Here is a 21,110-nt window from a genome sequence, read left to right as displayed (position 1 = left end):
AAAAAAAAAAAAAAAAGATTTACTTGTCAGGAGCCTCAAAAGCTTAGGAACCAGTGTGATTCCAGCCTAACCCACCTCCTGGGGCACACGTTCTACTGCTGACACCCCTGACAGATGGACGCTGGCTCCACACCTCTGCCAAAGCTCTCCCAGGAATTTGGGACTCACCACCCAGAAGACAGCCCCCTCCAGGGTTGAGCGGGTTGCAATGCTTGGCCATTCTTCCTCCTGATAGATCCCAACAACCTCCCTGTGATGGTCCCCCCGTGGTCATCACTCTGCCTGCCTCAGCTCCAAGGCCCGAGTCCATCCCCTTCACTTGACAGCCGTTCAGTATTTGAGAAGAGTTCTCACGCCTAAGTCTTCCCCTTTCCGTGTAAACATCCAGAATTCCTTCAATAGTTTCACGTATCAGGTTTCTGATTGCCTTGTTTAAAGCAATTACACACATAGTACATGAATGCTATGTATACTTGCTTGTGAAAATATTTAATAATAGAGATAAACAAGAAGAATTTTGTTCCCTGTTCAGCCTCAGCCCTCTTCCCAGAGGAAACGCCTCTTATCAGTGTGGTGTGTATGTGTTTAGAAGAATCTTCTTTCTGCACGTACATGGATATGAATACAAACGGAAATGTATAGATATACGTGGAGTTTTTAAAATGCATATATAGGTACATATGTAGGTAGGTATAAATTATACAGTGTGTATTCTTTTGAGACTTCCTTTTGAAATTTAAAAATAAGATTTATAGATTGTTTCATGGCAGTACGTATAGGATTGATTATGATTGTTGTCAATGACCACATACTGTTCTACTGTTTCCATGTAGTTTTACTGTTCCATTGCCCTATCAACGGGCATTAGGTTGCTTCAAGTATTTTTGTACAATGCTATACAAACTCTTTGAACTTGTTTGCGCCTTGATGCCTTTATATGTATAGGTTTTGGTCTTCCAATCACCCTCTTTAAGTGTAGTATCCACAAGCGTACAACTTTCAATACCCAGATGACATCTGGCTAGGCCAGAGCACAGTGGGACCCTCGGTTCATTCATTCATCCATTTATTCATTCAACAAAACTTGGTGGAGCGGGTACCATATCTTTATCATGCCCTGATTTCTTTCCAAGCCCAGGTAAGACAGTGGCAGGCCTTGTTCCGCCTGAACTTGCATGGTTAAGTAGGGGAACCTCCCTCCATACTCTACTGTACTAGGATGGTACAGCCTACCCTACAGATTTTTTAAAAGATAATTGTATCACACTTTCAACTTACATGCTCTTAGGGTCAGTTAACACCTCTCAAGTCTTTTTTAAAAAATCTGCACTGTTGCCTCAACTTGTACAGTTAATTTTCATATTCTTAGTAAAAGATTTTTACAGTTCCTCTTATGTTTTATCTTATTACTTTCTTCCCTTCCTTGCACAATTTCAAGATTTGTTTTTAACCTTGATGTCTTTGTGCAAGGTACTAGCTAGCCCTGCTCGTCATACAGAGATGTATGCAGGGCACATACATCATCATACTCGAAGGTACTGATAACATTCTTAACAAGACTGGACGATGAAGAGAGTCCCATGACATGCCATCGGAGACATCCCTCCTGGATGGCATTGATTCATTAACTAACACTGTCTCAGCCCTTATGACCCCACCTTGACCTCCAGGGACATGTATATATGTATACATACAATAATTGCAGCCTTCACCTGATCCTCATTTCTAAGAACCCTGTATAAAAGGAAATGAGCCTAGTTTGGCATGCCTTTTTAAGTCAGTGTGATACAATAGAAAGAGGGTTGATTCTGGATCTGGTCAGACGTAGGTTCAAATTCCAGCTCTGCCACTTTCTAGCTGTATGGCTTTTGGAAAATCCATTGACTTCTCTGAGACCCAGTTTTCTAAATTCAAGGATTATTGAAAGTATTTATACATCAATTCTGCATCTATTTAATTAAGCACTTACTAAGTGACAGACAAGCAAGACAGGTGTCCCAGGTAATAAATGTGCAGAATCATTAACTTCATATCGTTTTGGTGACAAAAGCAAGGAAAGTTCTTCCTAGAATAGGTTTTGTAGACATTTAGCCCTAACTCTTGAGACCTGGGTAAGACTCAGAGATGATTTTCCTTTTATAAGTAGGGAAACATATACTGTCAGAGAGTCCCTTGGCTCAAGTTTACTCCGCCTTTTGGCAATAAATTTGGTAACTGCTCCTCAGCCTTAGAGAATTTAACTTACACTGTCAATTGTGTGGGTTCAGCCAACCATTGTGCCTGGAGCCCTGTCGCAGGCTAACAAGGGTAACAGGATTGATACGTAGTCAGTAAAAATTGAGCCAAAGGGCGAGCCCCATGTCAAACAGCTACACAGAGCCACTGCAGTGCCTCACTTATCCAGAGAGTCAGCAGCCTCACCAATTTAGAATCCAGCTGAGAATAAGAAGGAAGCAAATGAGACCTGGAGCCAAACCCTTTCTCAGAGCCTCTAACTTTTATTTTAGAAACAGTTATAACAAACTTAACTATCTGTTTTTTCTAGCCCTTAGCAAATAGAAGTTGCGAAGTTGAGCTGAAATAGGGGCTGCTAGAAGCAAGGATACCAACAGTAGGATAAAAACCTGGTTGTGAGAAAGGAGGCAGAAAACCTGGATCAAGCAGAGCTGCAAAAACAAAAAGAGGCAATTCGGGGCCATTTAGTGCTACTGCCAACCGAGAGGCCAAGCACTTCAGTGTCCCCGAGGGCATGATTGCTTCTAAAAAGAGTTCACAATTAAGACTGAGTCATTGACTAAATTATCTTTCAGGTGCTATTCAAGGGAAAGAAGAGATGTATATAATACATTAATAAATATCAAAAACAAAACCAATAAATATCTGTCCAAGACTGAAATAAAGACTTGGAGCTACAAGAGATCAGTTTCAGCGATTGAAAATCCATTTATTTGGGGAGGGTTCCTCAGGAAATCCTAGGAATTTGAAAGATGTGTTGAATGATTTTTTATTGAGTCACAGTTGATTTATAATATTATATTAGTTTCCGCATACAACACAGTGATTCAAAAATTTTATACATTATACTTCATTTGTTAGTATAAAATACTGGCTATTTCCCTGTGCTGTACAATATATCCTTGTAGCTTGATTATTTTATACATAGTAGTTTGTACCTCTTAATCCTCTACCCCTATCTTGTCCCTCCCACCTTCCCTCTCCCCACTGGTAACCACTAGTTTGTTCTCTTTGTCTGTGAGTCTGTTTCTGTTTTGTTATATTCATTCATTTGTTTTATTTTTTAGATTCTAAATATAAAAGATAACATGCAGTATTCATCTTCCTCTGTCTGACTTATTTCACTAAGCATAATACCCTCCAGACCCATCCATGTTGTTGCAAATGACAAAATTTCATTCTTTTGTATGGCTAATATTCCATTGTATACATATACCACTTCTTCTTTATCCGTTCATCTGTTGATGGACATTTAGGTTGCTTCCATATCATGACAATTGTAAATAATGCTGCTATGAACATTGGGGACTTTGAATGAACATTGGAGAATTTTTGAATTAGTGTTTTCATTTTCTTTGGATATATACCTAGTGGTGGAATTGCTGGATCATATGGTAGTTCTATTTTTAGTTTTTGGAGGAATCTCCGTACTGTTTTCCACAGTGGCTGCACCAATTTACATTACCACCAACAGCATACAAGGGTTCCCTTTTCTCTACATCCTCACCAAAATTTGTTATTTATGGTCTTTGATGATAGCCATTCTGACAGGCATGAGGTGATATCTCATCGTGGTTTTGATTTGATTTCTCTAATGATTAGCAATGTCAAGCATCCTTTTCATGTGCCTGTTGGCCATCTTTATGTCTTCTTTGGAAAAATGTCTATTCAGTACTTCTTCCCAGGTTTTAATTGAGTTGCTTGATTTTTTTTTATATTGAGTCGTATGAGCTGTTTATATATTTTGGATATTGACCCCTTATTGGTCATACCATTTGCAAATATCTTCTCCCATAGGAGAAGATATTCTCAGTAGGCTGTCTTTTTGTTTTGTCGATGGTTTTGTTTGCTGCACAGAAGCTTTTTAAGTTAATTAGGTCTTGTTTGTTTTATTTAATTTAATTTTTTTAAATTTTATTTTGCCTTATGAGACAGATCCATCCAAAAAATATTGCTACAATTCATGTTAAAGAGTGTTCTTCCTATGTTTTCTTCTAGGAGTTTTATGGTTTCTGGGCTTACGTTTAGGTCTTTAATCCATTTTGAATTTATTTTCGTATATGTGTGAAAAAAATGTTCTAATTTCATTCTTTTACATGTAGCTGTCCAGCTTTTCCAGTACCACTTATTGAAGAGACTGCCTTTTCCCCATTGTATATTCGTGCCTCTTTTTTGTAAATTAATTGACTGTAGTGTGTGCATTTATTTCTGGGTTCTATATTCAGTTCCATTGATCTATGTGTCTGTTTTTGTACCATTACCATACTGTTTTGATTACTGTATCTTTGTAATATAGTCTGAAGTCAGGGAGCATGATACCTTCAGCTCTGTTCTTTCTCTCAAGATTGTTTTGGCTATTCGGGTCTTTTGTGTTTCTGTACAAATTTCCATACAACAAATAATTTTATTTCTTCTAGTCCTGTGAATAATGCCATTGGTATTTTGATAGTGATGGCATTGAGTCTAGAGATTGCCTTGGTCATTTTAACAATATTAATTCTTCTAACCCATGAACATGGTGTGTCTTTCCACCTGTCTGTGTCATCTTCAGTTTCCTTCATCAGTTCTGAGTACATGTCTTTTACCTCCTTAGTTAGATTTATTCCGAGGTATTTTATTCTTTTTGATGTGATTTTAAATGGGATTGTTTTAATTTCTCCTTCTGATGGTTCATTGTTAGTGTATAGAAGTGCAACAGATTTCTGTATATTAATTTTGTATCCTGCAACTTTACTGAATTCATGGATGAGCTCTAGCAGTTTCTTGGTAGTGTGTTTAGGATGTTCTATGTATGGTATAATGTCATCTGCAAACAGTGACGACAGTTTTCCTTCTTCTTTTCTGATTTGGATAGCTCTTATTTCTTTCTTGTCTGGTAGCTGTGGCTAGGACTTCCCATACTGTGTTGCATAAAAGTGGGCATCCTTGTCTTGTTCCTAATCTTAGAGGAAATGCCTTCAGTTTTTCACCATTCAGTATGATGTTAGCTGTAGACTTGTTATATATGGCGTTTATTATGTTGAGGTATGTTCCCTCTATATTTACTTTGTGGAGAATCTTTGTAGAAGGATGTTGTTGACTTTTGTCAAAAGCCTTTTCTGCATCTATTGAGATGATCATATAATTTTTTATTCTTTAATTTGTTAATGTGGTATATCACGCAGATTGATTGGTGAATACTGAACCATCCTTGCAGCCCTGGAATAAATCCCACTTGATCACGGTACATGATATTTTTAATGTATTGTTGGATTCAGTTTGCTAATATTTTGTTGAGCATTTTTGCATCTATGTTCATCAGTAATGCTGGCCTGTAATTTTCTTTATTTGTGATATCTTTGTCAAGTACTCTTTAAGGGCAAGTAGAGATGTATAAAATACAAGATCTCTATTCAAAAATGAAACCAATAAGTATCTATCCAAAACTGAAATAAAGGGTTTGGAGATGTAAGAAATATATTTCAGTGACTGAAAATCCACTTATTGGGAAACTTCCTCAGAAAATCCTAGAAATTTGAAAGAAGTGTTGAATTTTAAATCAGATAACTTGAGTTCAAATCAGAGCTTTCCTGCTAGCCAGCCATGTACCTTGGATAAATCATTTACCTTTCATGAACCTTGTTTTCCTCAACAGTAAAACAGGAATAGCATCACTTGCCTTTTCAATCTCATGGGAACATTCTGAAAATAGACCAAACTGATATGTTTGAAAGTACTTTGTAAGCTGTAGAACATCATGGAAAGGTATAAGTGAGGTCTGCAGGCCACAGACCTACAGGTGTTGCCTGCTGGTAGACAATAACTCAAGATGCGGCAGAAGAAGGAGATGGATTCCCAGTTATTGCTAAAAAAAATACACACACACACACAACACACGCACACACAGGATACACATATCTGCATGTATGTGTGTTTATTTAGAAAATGTGCCCCTGAACCTCTCAAGACTTCCGTTTCACCAGGTAAAGGAGGGAACTGTAACTAACTTGAATACCTCATAAACTAAGAACTTCCACACAGACTAATGAAATTTTGAGTGCTTACTATTTTTAGTATTAATCTTAAATTAAGATTAATCTTAATTTTTTCTAATTTAAAATGAATAATTACCTTTAAAAATTTGAACACTGTGGAAATATTTGACTTAGAAAGTGAATACCTTCTGAAACCCCAAATACCCTCCACTCCATCTCTTATTAGCAGTTGGATTATGTTCTTTCAGAATTTTTTCTGTGTTAGTTCTTTCAGTCCTGCAGGCATTCAACAGAGAATTCCTGAAATAGTCCTTTGTTATAAAGGATAAGCCTTTAGGGGTGGAAATACATTTTCTATCCTAAAAACTTGCCATTCTGTCTCCTCTTCTCCGTTCTTACTGTTTTGGCCTTAGGCATGTCCTCATCAGTTCTTTACCTAGACTATTGCAATAAACAGCTTTTGTAACTAGCTGTCCCACTTACAGTTGTCCTCTCTTCAAATCCATATTCCACACAGCTGTTAACATAATCGAACTAAACAAAACTCTCGCGTGTCCCTGCCCTTTACTTGAGTTACACTTTGCCCCCGAGTCCAGCCTCGACTCCTTTGTGTGACCCACAGGACCTCTGTCGTCAGGCCCTGGCTGTTTGCCCAGGCCTCTCCCACCCCACACTGCTGCGACGCTGAATAGCTTGTCGCTCCTGAACATGAAGCCCTGTTTCACCATCTGTGACTGTGTACAAGCTGCTCCCATTTCCTGGCATGCCCTGCTTTATCTTCTCCTGGTGAAACTGTCTTTGTCCTTCAGGGCTCCTCAGAGGCTTCACTTCTCTTCCATGGAGACTTCCTACCTCATTCCCCTTTCTCTATCTATCCTCTGCCCTGACAAAGCAAATCACAACCTTTCCACGTGACCACTGTACCGCCTTCCCATTGCTGTAAGTACTGCACTCTAGGTAATTGCTTTTTTACTTGCGGTCTCCTAATTAATCTGGAAGGTCCTATTCACCTTTGTGTCCCAGTTCCTCTTGGTATACAATGGGTGTATACCAAATATTTATTGAGCTAAACTGGGAAGGGGACCTTTATGGGGCAGGAAAACCTCTGTTTAAAGCATGCCACATGGAGGACTGTCTACTCCAACTGCTGTTGGAGCAGACCTGGTGTCAGAGGGCCACAGAGGTGCCTCGTTTTATTTGGGGTACCAGAAGAATACAAGAGATAAGGGCCTCAGCCTTACTTAGAAGACTGTTCTCAAATATGAATCTTACCAGGGAAAAGCCTTTTACGTGCATTTATAGCCAACACTCAGGCTTTCAGAGACAGGCTTCCAGGTCACAGGCAGTTCCCCAGGGGACGCCAAAGAGAATCTCATTCAGACTTGTTGAAAGTTTGCTTTCGATAACTAAGTCAGCCTCACATCCATGTAAAAGTCCTAGGCTACACTTGTGGATGGAAATGTTTACACCAACTGTGCACCACATGTGAAAACAGCATGGCACGTGGGGAGGCAGAGGTCAACAAGCTCATTTTTACGTGGGAAATTCTGGGTGGCAACCCAGTGGGGCCGCCTTACAGAGTGGTATAGGCAAAAGAGGGCCTGGAGGCCAAAGACCCAAATAGAAAGTCAGGCTCTGCTTTTCCTGGCTGTGTGATGGACATATTAATTCCTCCTACTCTTGGTTCCTACATCTGTATAAATGGTTGGATAAGATTTTTTCCCTCGTTGAATCATCATGAAGAATAAATGATGATACTTTTGAAAGTGCTTTTTAGTTTCTAAAATGCTTTAAAAATATTCCTTTTTCCCTTTCTTGAACTGATGCTCTTGGAGCTAATCTGTATAGCGCTTCATAGTCGCAGGTTGGTGTGTATGCATGCATGTGTGTGCATGTGTGCCTGTGTGTCCGGGACGAGCAAGGCATCTGTCCTTCCTTTCATTAGTCTCCTTTGGGCCCCAGAGTAAAATGTACACTGGCGTGAGGATTTCATGGCATGGCTGAGCCTTGTCTTTCCCTCTCTACCTCTCTTCCTCGTGATGAGGGAGGAAAAAAGCAAATATCAACCCCCTGGAGTTAATTCATCCATGTGAGAGTCAAGGGAATACACAATGCTCGTTCTCAAACCAAGTGTACTAGGTTACACACCAAGTAGATGTGTGCTTTATCTGTGTCTAAACCTTACCCTGTGTAGTAATGGAGAGCTCTGAATCGGGACTGAGATTAAATCTTATTAGAGCAATGGGATTAGGGTTACTACTGAGTTACTTGAGGAGCCAGAATAGGCAACAACATCAGAGTGATAGAAATAGAAGACAGAGCCATGCGGCAGTGCAGCGGAATGGACCAAATACTGGGTGGAGAGTTAGGAGACCAGTCCTTAGGGGCCCTGCCTTAGTCTCCAGGCCTGGCTTGGGTGCAGCTCTAGCTGTGTTGCCCTGAGCAGGTGATTTCTCCTCTCTGGACATCAGGAGTCACAGCTGTAAAATGAGCCATTTGAACCAGGTGATATCTACATTTCCTTCCAGTTCTATGGAGAAGGAAGGGAATCAACACTTGTTGAATGTCTTGCATGCACCCGACACAATCCGTGCTAAGCTACCTTGAAGAGTCTATGATTCTATCACACATGGTAGTCAGGTTTATGTAGAAGAACTATGGAATCAAATAGACGTGGATTGACATTCCAGATCTATTAGTTACCAGCAGTGTAACTTTCAGCCAGTTTCTTAACTTTTCCAAGCCTCAGTCTTTTCATCTGCAAAATGGGTCTAGTGACACAATAAACATACTTGTAGGCTCACAAGCCAACGCCCACTCTCTCTTCTATACATTCCAAATTTCTTAAGTAGATTCCATCTCATCTATTTTCCTCCTTTTGTGGAGGCATATTCTAGGCCTAGATGGATGAATGAAGTAAATAAATATTAGATCATGCAGGTTTTTAGAGGCAGGGACAGAGCCCGAAGTCAGGTCTCCTGGTTGATTCTGAGCCTTGTAGTTGTTTCCTGGATGTCTTTTTTTTTTTTTTTTTCTCCATTCCCTGCTCTAAAAAGGATTACAGAGTCTTCCCGTGATAGGCAACCCAATGTATGCAAAAGAACCCAGTGTGATGACAGCCAGCATTCACACACAAGATGATTCCCAAGAAGAGCCACTGGCGAACAGTTCTCAGAGTTTGATTCTGAGACCATGCTCAGCATTTCTTACCCCACCCCACCTCCTGCCATTCCACTTCTTGCGGGGCAGAACAGCCATCTATGTGGGCGAATCAACAGTTCTGTGTGGCGCTCCTTCCCAGCCAAAGAACCAGAGAAGGTAGCTCTGTGCCCTTGTCCAACAGGTAGGAAACCAGGAAAACCAGAAGACTCTGACTCAAGACAGATCAGGGTTGGGAATTCCCTGGCTGTCCAGTGGTTAGGACTCGGTGCTTTCACAGCTGGGGCCCGGGGTTCAATCCCTGGTCAGGGAAGTAAGATCCTGCAAGCTGCGTGGCGTGGCCAAAAAAAAAAAGATCTGGGTCAAAAAAGAGAACTTGCATCAATCCAGCTCCTCACTGGAAGCAGACGCTGCTGGCATCTCCCTAGGGCTGGGAAGTGGTACAATGGCTAAAGCTGTTCAAGTCCTGGGCACCAAAAATATCTGGGAGGATGTGTCCTCAAAGAGAGCACAGCTCCTTCCTAGAGTTTTAAAACTTGAATGCACGGACCTATATGCCAAAGGGAGAAGAAAATTTTTATGGGCTTAAAATGATGGGGTTTTTTCAGATATGTGTCAGCACTAGCTGTGCTGTGCCCTAAGAACTGAAGCCAAAGCATTAAATAACATGACTGACAAGCTTTTTGCCTTTCCAGAGGAGGTACAAGCAGGAAAAACAAGGATGCCTCTTTGGAAAGCTTCTTTTCGGGAGGGAACAACTCTAAGTGGCTCCAGCCTCCTAAGAAACCATATGTTTATTAAAGGGCCCCATGTCTCCTCACTTCCATCACTCTTTTGTCTAGAAGTTCGATGCTTTCCAGAAGATCCCAACGTGCATGGGCAAAGGTGTGCCTAGGCTGGTCTGTCGTAGGTCTGACTAGAGACCAGGGACTGGATGAGGCCATCTCCCCAGGTAATTCAGGGTAGCATCCAAAGAGGCAGGAGCCTTGGACTCATAGGGAGCGGCCAGGAGCCATGGAGAAAGGAGAGTCCCCCAAGCAAAAATACAGCCAGCGTCTCTTAGGGGGCTCTCAGCCTTGTTCATCTGAGATAAGTAACCAGCCTGCCCTACTCTACCGCTTGGAATATATTTTTAGGATCTTTTCATGAGCAAAACGTTTGTCAACCCTTTTATAGATCAGTTACGAAACAGAAACTCTTCCTCACTGCTAGGGAGACGTATAGAAGGGGGGGAGAAAGAAAAAAAACCTTGCCTGTAATTGAAGGCAGGTTGGGAGATGTTCACGCTTTGAAATTCTTCTTGTGAAATGTTTATGAAACACTTTCCACAAACGAGTTATGCAACTGGCACTACAGCTTTGATCATTTTCATCGCCAGTGATATATTCATTAATGTTGAGTTGTTTTCCCCCCAAGAGAGTGCCATGTGAAATGTCCCGGGGAGGGGGCTAAGGCTAAGTATTCCAGCCCCATTGCATGACCCCAAACAGATGGTTAATAAGGAGGTCCAAGTGTAGGTCTGGGCCAGAACATCACCTATGGTCTGTTCTCTCTCCCATCCCTGAGATGTTTGTAGTATTGTTTTGTAGATAGAGTGCCTGGGGAGTGTCAGAGGACCATTCTCTTGTAGCGTTTAGCCAGTGTCTTGTCGTGTAACTTTACACGCATCTCTGAAGCACTCCTGGTCTCTGTGAGATGGGAAGATAAATACTCATCCTCACACTTCCTGGCTGGGCGGTGAAGCCAAGTAAGGAACGTATGAAGGGTTTCCAGTTCCTCAGAACGGGCTCTCTCTTCCCAGAATGAGGCTATTTCTTTCTAAAGCAGGTGATGTCAAGGAGTTCGCTGGGATTAGAAAAGATAATCACCCATGATACCTTTCTACCTCCCTGGTCACTGCCCAAGACTCAGTGTAACACCTTTGCACAGCTCGGTGGGTGGAGAAGATCCTGAACTAACAAGCCATGTCTAACATACGGACGGGATGACCGATGGCTGTGACCAGGCAGAGGCCTCTGTGGTGGCCCACATCCCCAGGGATTAGTCCATCCCAAACAGGGCCTGGAGAAATATTTCACTTGCGTGAGAAGAAGCTCCAAAGGGACCCTGGAGATGATCTTCACGGTTCCAGACAGGCTGTGGGTTTGGTTGGGTTTTCACAAGTACGGGGGAAATTGGGTCTTCATCCAATTTGCCTCCGGTTCTCACATTAGAAGTCAATGAGATCCAACAGAAGTCTGTCTCATTTTCCCAATCCACAGCCAACACCCAGTTGCCTGGAAAGGCTCCAATCTTTTCCATTCGACAGCTGTGAAAGGGCTTTTTGGATTTGGAAGGGACTTGATTTCTTATTGTCTTCGCTAGCCCCTGAACTCTCAGAGAATCGTCGGAGAAGTGTGTCGGGGTCGGGAGGGCAGGCAGAGTTGCTGCTGTATCTTCTCCTCCTCCTAGTTCAGCTCTGCTCTTTCTGAGACTCACCGACCAAACTGGAGATTTTAGAAATTGTCACAGGAGAAGTAGTCTGCTTTACTGTCTTTCAGATTGGTTTGTTTAGGTTTGTCTCCTTTGGGGTTTACCGTCAGCAGCTCACACACAAGGGGTAATGAATTATGAAAAATGAAAGAGTAAGAGGTTAATAAAGCAAGAACTGAGAAGAGGAACACACAGAGTTGTCAAAACGCCCCAGGCTAACACCCAGAGGGATTTATTTTTGCTATCAGACACTTCATTTTCAGAAGTGGGAGGTCGGCAGTGCCCCTAAAAGAGTTTGGAGGGCAATTGATCCAGGAAGCAGATGAAAGAGTGAGTTTTCTTTCATGATGGCGCTGGTTTCTGAAATTAAGTTTTGCAGGAAGACCTGGCACTGATTCTAACAGATAGCACCCAGGTTGGAGGCAAAGCACATGTTTTCAAGCTGTGTCATAGCTGCACCCCTTTATCTCCCCGTCACGCATAATGAGTCTATAAAGGAACCCTGCCACTTGCCTCTGAGCTGGAGCCGTGCCAAGCTGCCTGCGGTGGTTCCACCAGCGTGCTTTGAGCTCCAATTTTCCATGTTCTCCCTCCGTCCCCCTCCATCCTGCCTCACCTATCCCCACTCGGGATGAGGGCCGTCCAGGAGAAGGAGGGGGTTGCAGAAGGGAGATGTGGGGGAGGGAGGCTTCCCTTAAGTAAAATCTCCCCTCTGAGCAAAGCTTAAGATTGGTGGTGGTTTGAAATAAGTAGTTTACCGTCTATTTTGAGCTTTTTAAAACCTGCTAACAAATGTTTCCCTGGAATCTAGGATGTGAAAACTCTAATTTCTGGGGGAAGAACTAGGACAGCAAGCTTCTTAGATGGAGATACCAAGTGTGGGTGGGGAGAGCTGAAGGGCACTGGGGGTAGGGATGGCGGCTGTCCTGGAGATCACTCCTGGGGGGCAATGCCTTTGGAGTTTTCCTGATGTCTAACTCTCTGCCCCCATTGTGCTACTTCCTGACGCTCTCCCTTCCTCTTCTTTGCTTCCAAGACTCCAGAATAACCTCCTTAGGTGAGAGAAGAGAGGAGTGATTTGTAAAGACTGTCCCTAAAAGCAGCATCCTCTTACCAATTTGGGCGCAACTAGGACTTCCTAGTGCTGTTTAGATCTGCTTTATCTAAGAACACTACAGCAACGTGGACTAGCCAGATTCTGCCAAATACACCACGGAATTGGAATTTTATAATTCCATTCTAGGACTGAAAGAAAAATGATGTAGAATCATACAACAGATGGGGAAACCAAGTCTCATAGATATGAAATGATTGCTCAAGGTTACATGGTCAGTTAGAGTCAGAGTTAGGACTGGAAACAAGTGCTAGCTCCCTGTTTGATGTCTTCCTCGCTGTATCCCGCTGAAGGATGGAGAGGTGGATTCTGATTATGTCTTTTATTCAGTTAGCACGCATTCAGTTCCCACTATGTACAAGGCACCATATTTAGGACGTGAGCTCCCTCCTCAGTCTCTGTCACTCAACAAGATCTTCCTAACTCTCCAACCAAAGGGAACTCTTGGTTGAGTAATCCAAAGTACCATTCTTCCACAGCGATTAAACACAAGTAGAACCGTTAGTCTGAACCTTTACCTTGGGTTAAACTGATACAGAAAAGATTCCAGGATGTCAGTGATATTCCCTGTATAGACCATGAAAATGCTTTAAGCCAGAGTCGCTATGGCCAGGAGGTTCCATCAGAGGGTCGCCCAATGTCTTTTATAAGGTATGGTCTAGATCCCAAGCTCCCTGCCATATTATATGAATCCAAAGTCACTTGCATACTCCCTACGCAACGCCCCCATCCCCACAATGGACTTCCTGAAACGCTGCAAGACGGTACAGTAAGTCCCCTACATACAAACGAGTTCCATTCTGAGAGCGTATTCTTAAGTCCAATTTGTTCACAAGTCCAACAAAGAGAGCCTAGGTGCCCAGCTAACACAATCGGCTATATAGTACTGTACTGTAATATGTTTATAATACTTTTCACACAAATAATACATAACAAACAAACACAAAAAATAAAGCAAACATTTTAAATCTTACAGTCCAGTACCTTGAAAAGTACAGTAGTACAATACAACCGCTGGCATACAGGGGCTGGCATCAAGTGAACAGGCAAGAAGAGTTACTGACAGGAGGAGGGAGAGGAGGTGGGAGATGGTAGAGCTGACGGATCGTCAGCGATAGGAGACAGAGGGCAAGCTGCAATTTCACTCACGCCTGACGTCGATGGCACCAGTTCTGGTTCCTTGCTGGAACCAGATGCATGTTTGCATCTCTGAAAGTCTGCAACTTGAAGGTTCGTATGTAGGGGACTTACTGTAGTTGTTCTCAGGGTGGGAGGAGTAGTGCTTCCTGCCCTGCCCTTGGACACCTGGAAAGCCCACAGGTGGGTGGTTGGTGCTGCCACCGAAGGGTGGTGGAGGCTGGAGAGGGTTTGCACACCACCACAGTCCCCTCAGGCTGCAACTACAGCAGTGATTGTGAAGGAGACATGTCCCCGCCTGTAGGGAGACAGGCAAGGACTGTCACCTAAGCCACATGGGTGAAGAGGCCAGCTGCAAGGGTAGCTCAGCACGCAGAGGGCAGACAAGTGTGGAAAACAAGGGGGGACGGAGGGGAAACTGGCTCCCAGACTTTGGGATTTCGTGGACCAGGAAAATAAAAAAACATAATATAAAGGAGATTGGTAAAGGGTTGCCAATTTTTTTTTTTTTTTAATTTGTGAAAGTGCGGAGTTTTTAAAATACCATTTAGGATCACCATCATTTCCTAAAAGAAATTCTAACATACCACCCCCCAAGAAAAAAGAACATCACCTTGGAATCTAAAAGAAATGTCTAAAGTCACTACAAAAATTCCTCGTCTTTTGGCGTTTCAGTGAGGAAGAGCATATATTGCACTATGTGCCAGCACGTGCCCCGGAATGGTGTTCGGGAACGACCAATCCAGGTGGATTCCCCATCTCGAGGATGGTTACTCCAGAGAGCCTCTCACCTCTGTCCCTTACCAGCTGCCCCGGCCCGAAGGGCTCACACAGGCGGGAAAGTCAAGCTGCAGCCCAGCAGACGCTGAGCTAGTTCTTTGACTCTCCAGGCTTGTCACTTATCTCCTGCCTCGGTCTTCTCTAAGTTTCTAATTCTGTCTGCCTGGGGAGGCCCAGAACTGATGCTCTCCCCCCTGCCTCCACTTACAGATTAAAACCGAGGACCTCAGTGACTCTCTGCAGCAGACCCTCTCCCATCGGCCATGCCACCCGAGTCAAGGACCTGCCATGATACCTGGAAACCAAATGTCTGGGGTAAATGGCAGCCCGAGTCGGGAAGCCCTGATATTCTCAGAGGGCCAGTGAGTTTAAGTCAAGCCTCCTGCAAAATGCTTCACCTCTAGATCTGGCTCTCAGTGAATGCAGATTGGGCTAAAAAAAAATCCCCTGCAGGGAAACTTGGAGGCCTGCATTGGGAGGGGGGCTGGGTTACAGAAAAATCCTCTGAAAGATGAAGCCTGGCTAGTTATGGGAAGAAGGAGGTCTCCACCTCTCGGGAAGAAAAAGGAGTCAATCTTGCCAAAACGATGGAGCTAACCCCTACGGTGGGGTTAGCTAGCCTCCAACAATGGGGCTGGGGTCTGCCAGCCATATTCAGGGGAACCCCATGATGACAGCTGCTGCTGTGGTTACAGAGCATCTCCATCACCAGTAAGCCCATTCTCCTCCCCCAAGGTTTTGTCATACTAGAAGGAATAAAGAGGCACCTGAAATAGTAACGACAAATGTCTGAGAAGGCGGGTGTCCACGCGGCAAGCCCCTTTCTCGATCTGGATTCCCAGGGGAGGAAAGAGCCGACCCTTCCCTGGAAATATTTAAGACTAGAGCGTGCATTTATTCCTTCACTTCTTTATTCAGCAAGGGTTTACCAAGTCTTTCCTTTGTGCACAGACCTAAGCTCAGTCCTGTGGGGTCACAGAACCCTGGGGGTCTAGGTCGCAGAGGACTCCCAGATCCCCCAGGTATTGGGAAGTAGTATTTCCCTTTTGGGGGCTATTGGGAGGAACCCAGGGGAAATGGACTTTCTGTTTAATCAAAGTGGTTTTATTAAGAACGAATAACGTGCCTCTTCCTCCAGGAAAGGTTCAGGACCAGGAAATGGCCAAGACAAAAGCGGCTTTTAGCATCTCAAGTGGCGTGAGATTTTTTTTTTTAAAAATTAGAAAACTGGGGGTTTCCCTGGTGGCGCAGTGGTTGAGAGTCCGCCTGCCGATGCAGGGGACACGGGTTCGTGCCCCGGTCCAGGAGAATCCCACATGCCGCAGAGCGGCTGGGCCCGTGAGCTATGGCCGCTGAGCCTGCGCGTCCGGAGCCTGGGCTCCGCAACGGGAGAGGCCACAGCAGTGAGAGGCCCGCGTACCACACAAAAAAAAAAAAAATTAGAAAATTGGGATTGCGTGTCATTTCTAGGATAAGCCTCTGAGAGATGGATAATACCCACAGTCTGTGCCTTCGGGGCATTACCTGTAGCTGGGAGACCTTTCTGATACACAAAAAAGTTAAATAACAAGGCAAGGTTTAAGCGAGGCACAGCTTGGCTGAGTGCAGGAGGTGTAACAACACCATCATTAATGGGGTAGCTGCTATGTGTCAGACACAGGGATACAGAGGCATAGGGCAAGGTCCCTATGGAGACCCACAGGACAGATGGGCGGCGGGCAGATGGAGCCCACACTTGCAGCTTGTAAATTCTGTGATGCCTGTATCTCCCTGCACAGGACATGGCTTCCCTCCACCAGCTCCAGCAGCTTGTGCTGGTTCCCGGACACCTACAGTCTGTCTCCCAGTTCCTGCTATCTCAGACCCAGCCTGGGCAGCAAGGTGAGAAACCCTGGGGACTTCTACATAGATGAGTGTGCTAAGGATATGCTTCTGCCTGCTGGGACCCAAGTGTGGGGCGTGGCTGACTGGCTCACCCTCTAGTATTAAGAGGGCTTGTCCACCTCAGGGCCCGAGGAAGCGACCTGGTGTGGCCCTCCAGGTTGAGTCTCCTTTTCTGCTTCCCCTTCCCATCATCCTCAATTTCATGGCCAGTTGAGACCAAAGGCGCAAGGGTGGCAGGAGCTGGGGCAGAACAAGGAAGGAGGAGCTCCTTGGGAATCACAGTCCAGATAAGTCCCAGATCCTTGGAAATCTCCCCAGGTTGTGGACATGGACTCAGACTTCCAGCCTTGGGAAGCTGGAATTCCATTTGGGTAGAGCGGCAGTGCCGCCCACAGGCTGTGGAGAGCGTTTTCAGGTTTTCTTTGGCAGGGAAGTTGCTCACAGACAACTTCTCCTTGGCCAAGAACAAACAGATTAGAATATTCACAATAATAGCTAACATTTCTTGAGCATGATATGCCAGGAGCTCTGCGGAGTGATTTTCCTGACATCTTTCAAAATAACCTCGTGTGGTAGGTAGTCATATTATGTCACTGGTGACCTACTAGAAAGTTCCATAAAAGTCTGTCGGAAATCCACGTTCTTGGCATTGCACTGTACTGCCTCTCCCTCTCCCATCTCCACCAACTAGGGCTGAAAGTGATGAAGTATAAGCTTCCCTCCATTGTACAAATCCCGAGGAGAGGCTTTGGAAACCCAGAACCCAAAGAAAACGTAACTCTGCCTTCTGTCCTTAGCACCTGCCCAAGTTATAGTCATCCTTAGTTACCAAGTCATCTCAGAGTGTTCTCATGATGATGAACGAGAACATATGTGAACCTGTGAGTATTTATCTTAGCTAAACAGTACATATCATACTCCTGGAATAGGAAAGGGAAGGTAACAGTTCACTCTGTTTCTTTTTGAAAGGCGGTGTTGTGAAACTGGCCCAGGCATATAACCAATGAGGTCAGTGTGTGACACAGGGGGAAAGAAACAGTTTAGTATTTGGAATCAGAAAAACTCACTGGTTAGAAAAAAGTCCCCCGCTAGCTGTGTCTCCTTGAGAAACTTACCTAACCTCTCTGAGGTTCCATTTTCTCCTCCCTAAAACTGGCATCATAGTAAAACTCTGCCTCACAAGGTTATTGAGAGTTATTTGAAATAATGCATGTGAGAAGGCTTTGTACATTTCAAAAGGCAACGTCAGTGTCAGATTACTATTAGCACTCAAGCTTCCGACTCCCAGTACAGGGCTCCTTACAAGAGCTTTTTTGCCTATGTATTTTAATAACGAAAAATTAAGCCCTGGTTGTTTTAGACTGAGGAGCAAAACGGTCAGCATCAGTAGATCTACACATCAGTGACCCAGAACAGCTTAGGGACGACAGAGAGCCCAAAGTTCTGCTGTGTGCTGAGTGCTTGGGGTGACCTGCCTCATCGTGTGCTTCGGTAATTTGATGGCCCCATTCCCACAGTGAGAGTGAGAGTTCCTGGCTGTGGCTCTTCTTAGAGGGAGGCCACTGTCACGACCACCATCCAGGCAGAGCCCTTCATGGACAGTTTTCCTGGAGAAAGCGATCCTCAGGCCGTGCAATGAGCAGGTAGAGTCCATACCACCAGGTAGAGTTGCCCCCTGCTCTTCCCTTCTCTCTCAGCCTTTCCTCCCAAGTGTTCAATGTCTGGGTCCTGCCAAGAGCCTCTGCCGATTGGCTGCTGCCCTTTGGAGCTGTATGGCACCATTCCCTTGATCGGCATCTCTGCACATCAGGCTAGGCCTTTGTAGCCATCCCAGGTGCTTCTGCAGGCAAAACGGAAACCCTCAGCTCCAGCTTGAATTCTTAGTAGTCATCCCCACATCTCCTTCCCCCTTGGGTTTCTCCAGGCCTGGTTCTCAAATCCCAGAGCAGGTTGCCTTGACCCTCCTCAGCCTTTGCACCGCTCCAGGCAGGCGGGCAGGCAGAAGGACTGGTTTGGGGACTGCTGTTTACATCTGCGTATCCCTGTGTCTGATTCGCCTCCACCTGCGTGTGGCAATCCTGACAGTGCCCATGGGGGCCTCTCCACAAGGCTGGAGGCAGGGTGGATGGACATGATTAGGTAGTGGGGCGGTGGGGCGGGGACAGTTTTCATGGTTCCAAAGCTGTAGAGCATGTCTTTTCAGCTGGCCTGGATTTGATTCGTTTGCTCCTTTGTTCCTCCCCTTTCACCCAGGTCTGCAGTCAAATCTTCTCTCCTTTCCACAGCAGCAAAGCTCTCTCCTCCTCCCACAGACGGGGCTTGGCCTGGCGTCCCAGGTAAACACCCACGTTCTTCCTGTCTCAGCTCCTGACAGAGTTAAGCTCCTAGGCTTCCCCCACCCACTTTACGGTACACTTACCCCTCTGGGAAGAGGGAATCGCGAGGGATTATCCCAGTCGGCACGGGGGCAAATTCAAGCCACAGCCAGAGGAAATGAGGGACCCAGTATCACTGGTGGAGCCAGAATTAGAAGCCAGAGATTTCAGCTCCCGGGCTAGCCTGCTCTGTGTGCAGGCATTCCACTCCCGCCCCAGTCAGGCCCTGGCATCTCTCCTCTGAGAACCTGGGATCAGCCAACTTTCTAGCGACGCCAAGGTGACTGCCAGCCCTGCCCAGGTGCTCTCAAGCGCCAAGGGGGAGACCAGAGGCCCAGAGACCTGATGTTCTGAGAACACCAAGCCAGGGCCTCTCATCTCTGGGCCTCTCTTAAGAACTGCTCTTCTAGACTGCTTCCTGGAGGGGACAAAGCATGGGTCAGGAGGACGGAGGCCTGCGAGAGGGCCCTTTGCAGAGCTGCCGTGGTGCCACACAGCACCTGTTTTCCAGGGAGAAAAAAGGCACCTCTTCCTCTGGCCAGACGCGGCCTCACGCCAGGGAGTGTGGCTTGGCGAGGGCAACAGGAGCTACACTGGAGATGCCACTCCTCCCCTTATCTGGGTGACCCGGTGCAGTTAATGCCTGCACTGCTGCATGAGGTGCCTCTGCAGAGACGGACGTGTGGAACAGTTGGGAATGACTGCAGAGACCCTAATGTCCCTTCTCGGGGCTAAGATCCCCGTGGATCACTCAGGGCCCTGGCTTTACAGGGCTAGAGTCCAGTGGAGGCCCCTGGAAGGGGGTGGGTGCCCCCTAGTGGCTAATAGAAATGGGGACACCAAGAGTCCTGAGCTCTTGGACCTTCTCCTGACTGGTCTCCGAATCGCATCATCACAGACTTAGATCTGGAAGAGATCTGAGAGAGGGTTCAAGATCACCTCTCGTGTCTTATAACATGAGAGCCGGGCGAGACCAGTAGCAGAGAGACTATTTGGAAGGTTACTAAGATCATCCTGGAGCAGCAGCAAAGGGACTGGCTTTGGCTGGTGGCAATAAGGGTAGAGAGGAGGGGCTGACAGGGGATGTTGGCGAAGTTGACTCAGTGCAATTCCGCCGCTGGTCGGATGTGAAGGGAGTAGGGGGAAGGTCTAGCAGAGAGCTCAAGACATATTTGTGGGGTGAAAGAACAAATGAGTTCATGAAAAGGAAGGCTGAGAGAGGACCGAGGCCTTGTCCTGAGGGTCTGGTCCACGCCGCCTTCTCTCCCACGGAACAGGATCAAAGCTTAGTGGTTTCAAATCATTCTGCTCTAAAAGACCCTCCCTTGGGGGAAAAGAGTCCTTAACTTCTCTCTGGTCATCACAAGGCTGCCCGTCTGAATGGGAAGCCTGAATGTCTTGGAAGAAAGGAGTAAAGTTAACCCCAGTCTCGGAAAAGAGTAAACTGGAAAGGAGTGAGAAGAGGGTGGACTTAGGCCACGCCATCCACATCGGTAGCAGCCCCTGCCCTGGACACAAGCCCATTAGGACCCCAAGCCTGATGGGTTTCTGCTTCTTCTCTGTGGACGGGTTGGATTTATTCCTGACCCCAAATGGGCACAACATGGATTCTAGGTATAAGGGTCTGTTCTCCTATGAAAATAAACTAAAGAAAGAATATCTCCTGACAAGCACAAATGAGACCAAGGTGCACTTAGACAGCACTGGAATACCTTTGATTAAAAAAACCAAAAAACAAAATACTGTCCGGAAAGAAGATGATTGTTTAGAAAATAAAATGGCGGTCACAAGAGTTTGGAATTTTGTGGAAATTCCATTAATGCGGTGAATTTCAGATGCCCTCTGTTGTCTTCAGTTAATGCCTGTTGAACACCTCAGTTACTTTGCTTTGTGGAAAAGAACAGGCAAGGCAAACCACCTTTTCCTTGTCCCGTTCTGAGATCTGTCTCAGGGATCTTTGTAAACGAGTCTGCTAGCTCC

At 45.2% G+C, this 21,110-nt stretch overlaps 1 protein-coding gene across 1 annotated transcript in view; it reads left to right on the top strand.

Moving 5' to 3' along the window:
• Positions 1-21,110, top strand: part of POU2F3 (POU class 2 homeobox 3) — a 79,510-nt gene that overhangs the window by 45,571 nt on the left and 12,829 nt on the right. The window contains exons 4-6 of the mRNA XM_032640489.1: positions 15,082-15,186; positions 16,650-16,752; positions 19,009-19,091. Coding sequence (XP_032496380.1) covers positions 15,082-15,186; positions 16,650-16,752; positions 19,009-19,091 — 291 coding nt within the window. The remainder of the gene's footprint in view (positions 1-15,081; positions 15,187-16,649; positions 16,753-19,008; positions 19,092-21,110) is intronic.

The sequence above is a fragment of the Phocoena sinus genome, chromosome 8, assembly GCF_008692025.1.
Source record: "Phocoena sinus isolate mPhoSin1 chromosome 8, mPhoSin1.pri, whole genome shotgun sequence".
NCBI lineage: Eukaryota > Metazoa > Chordata > Mammalia > Artiodactyla > Phocoenidae > Phocoena > Phocoena sinus.
Note: the sequence above shows the minus strand (reverse complement) of the source record. Positions and strands in the feature narration are given on the sequence as shown.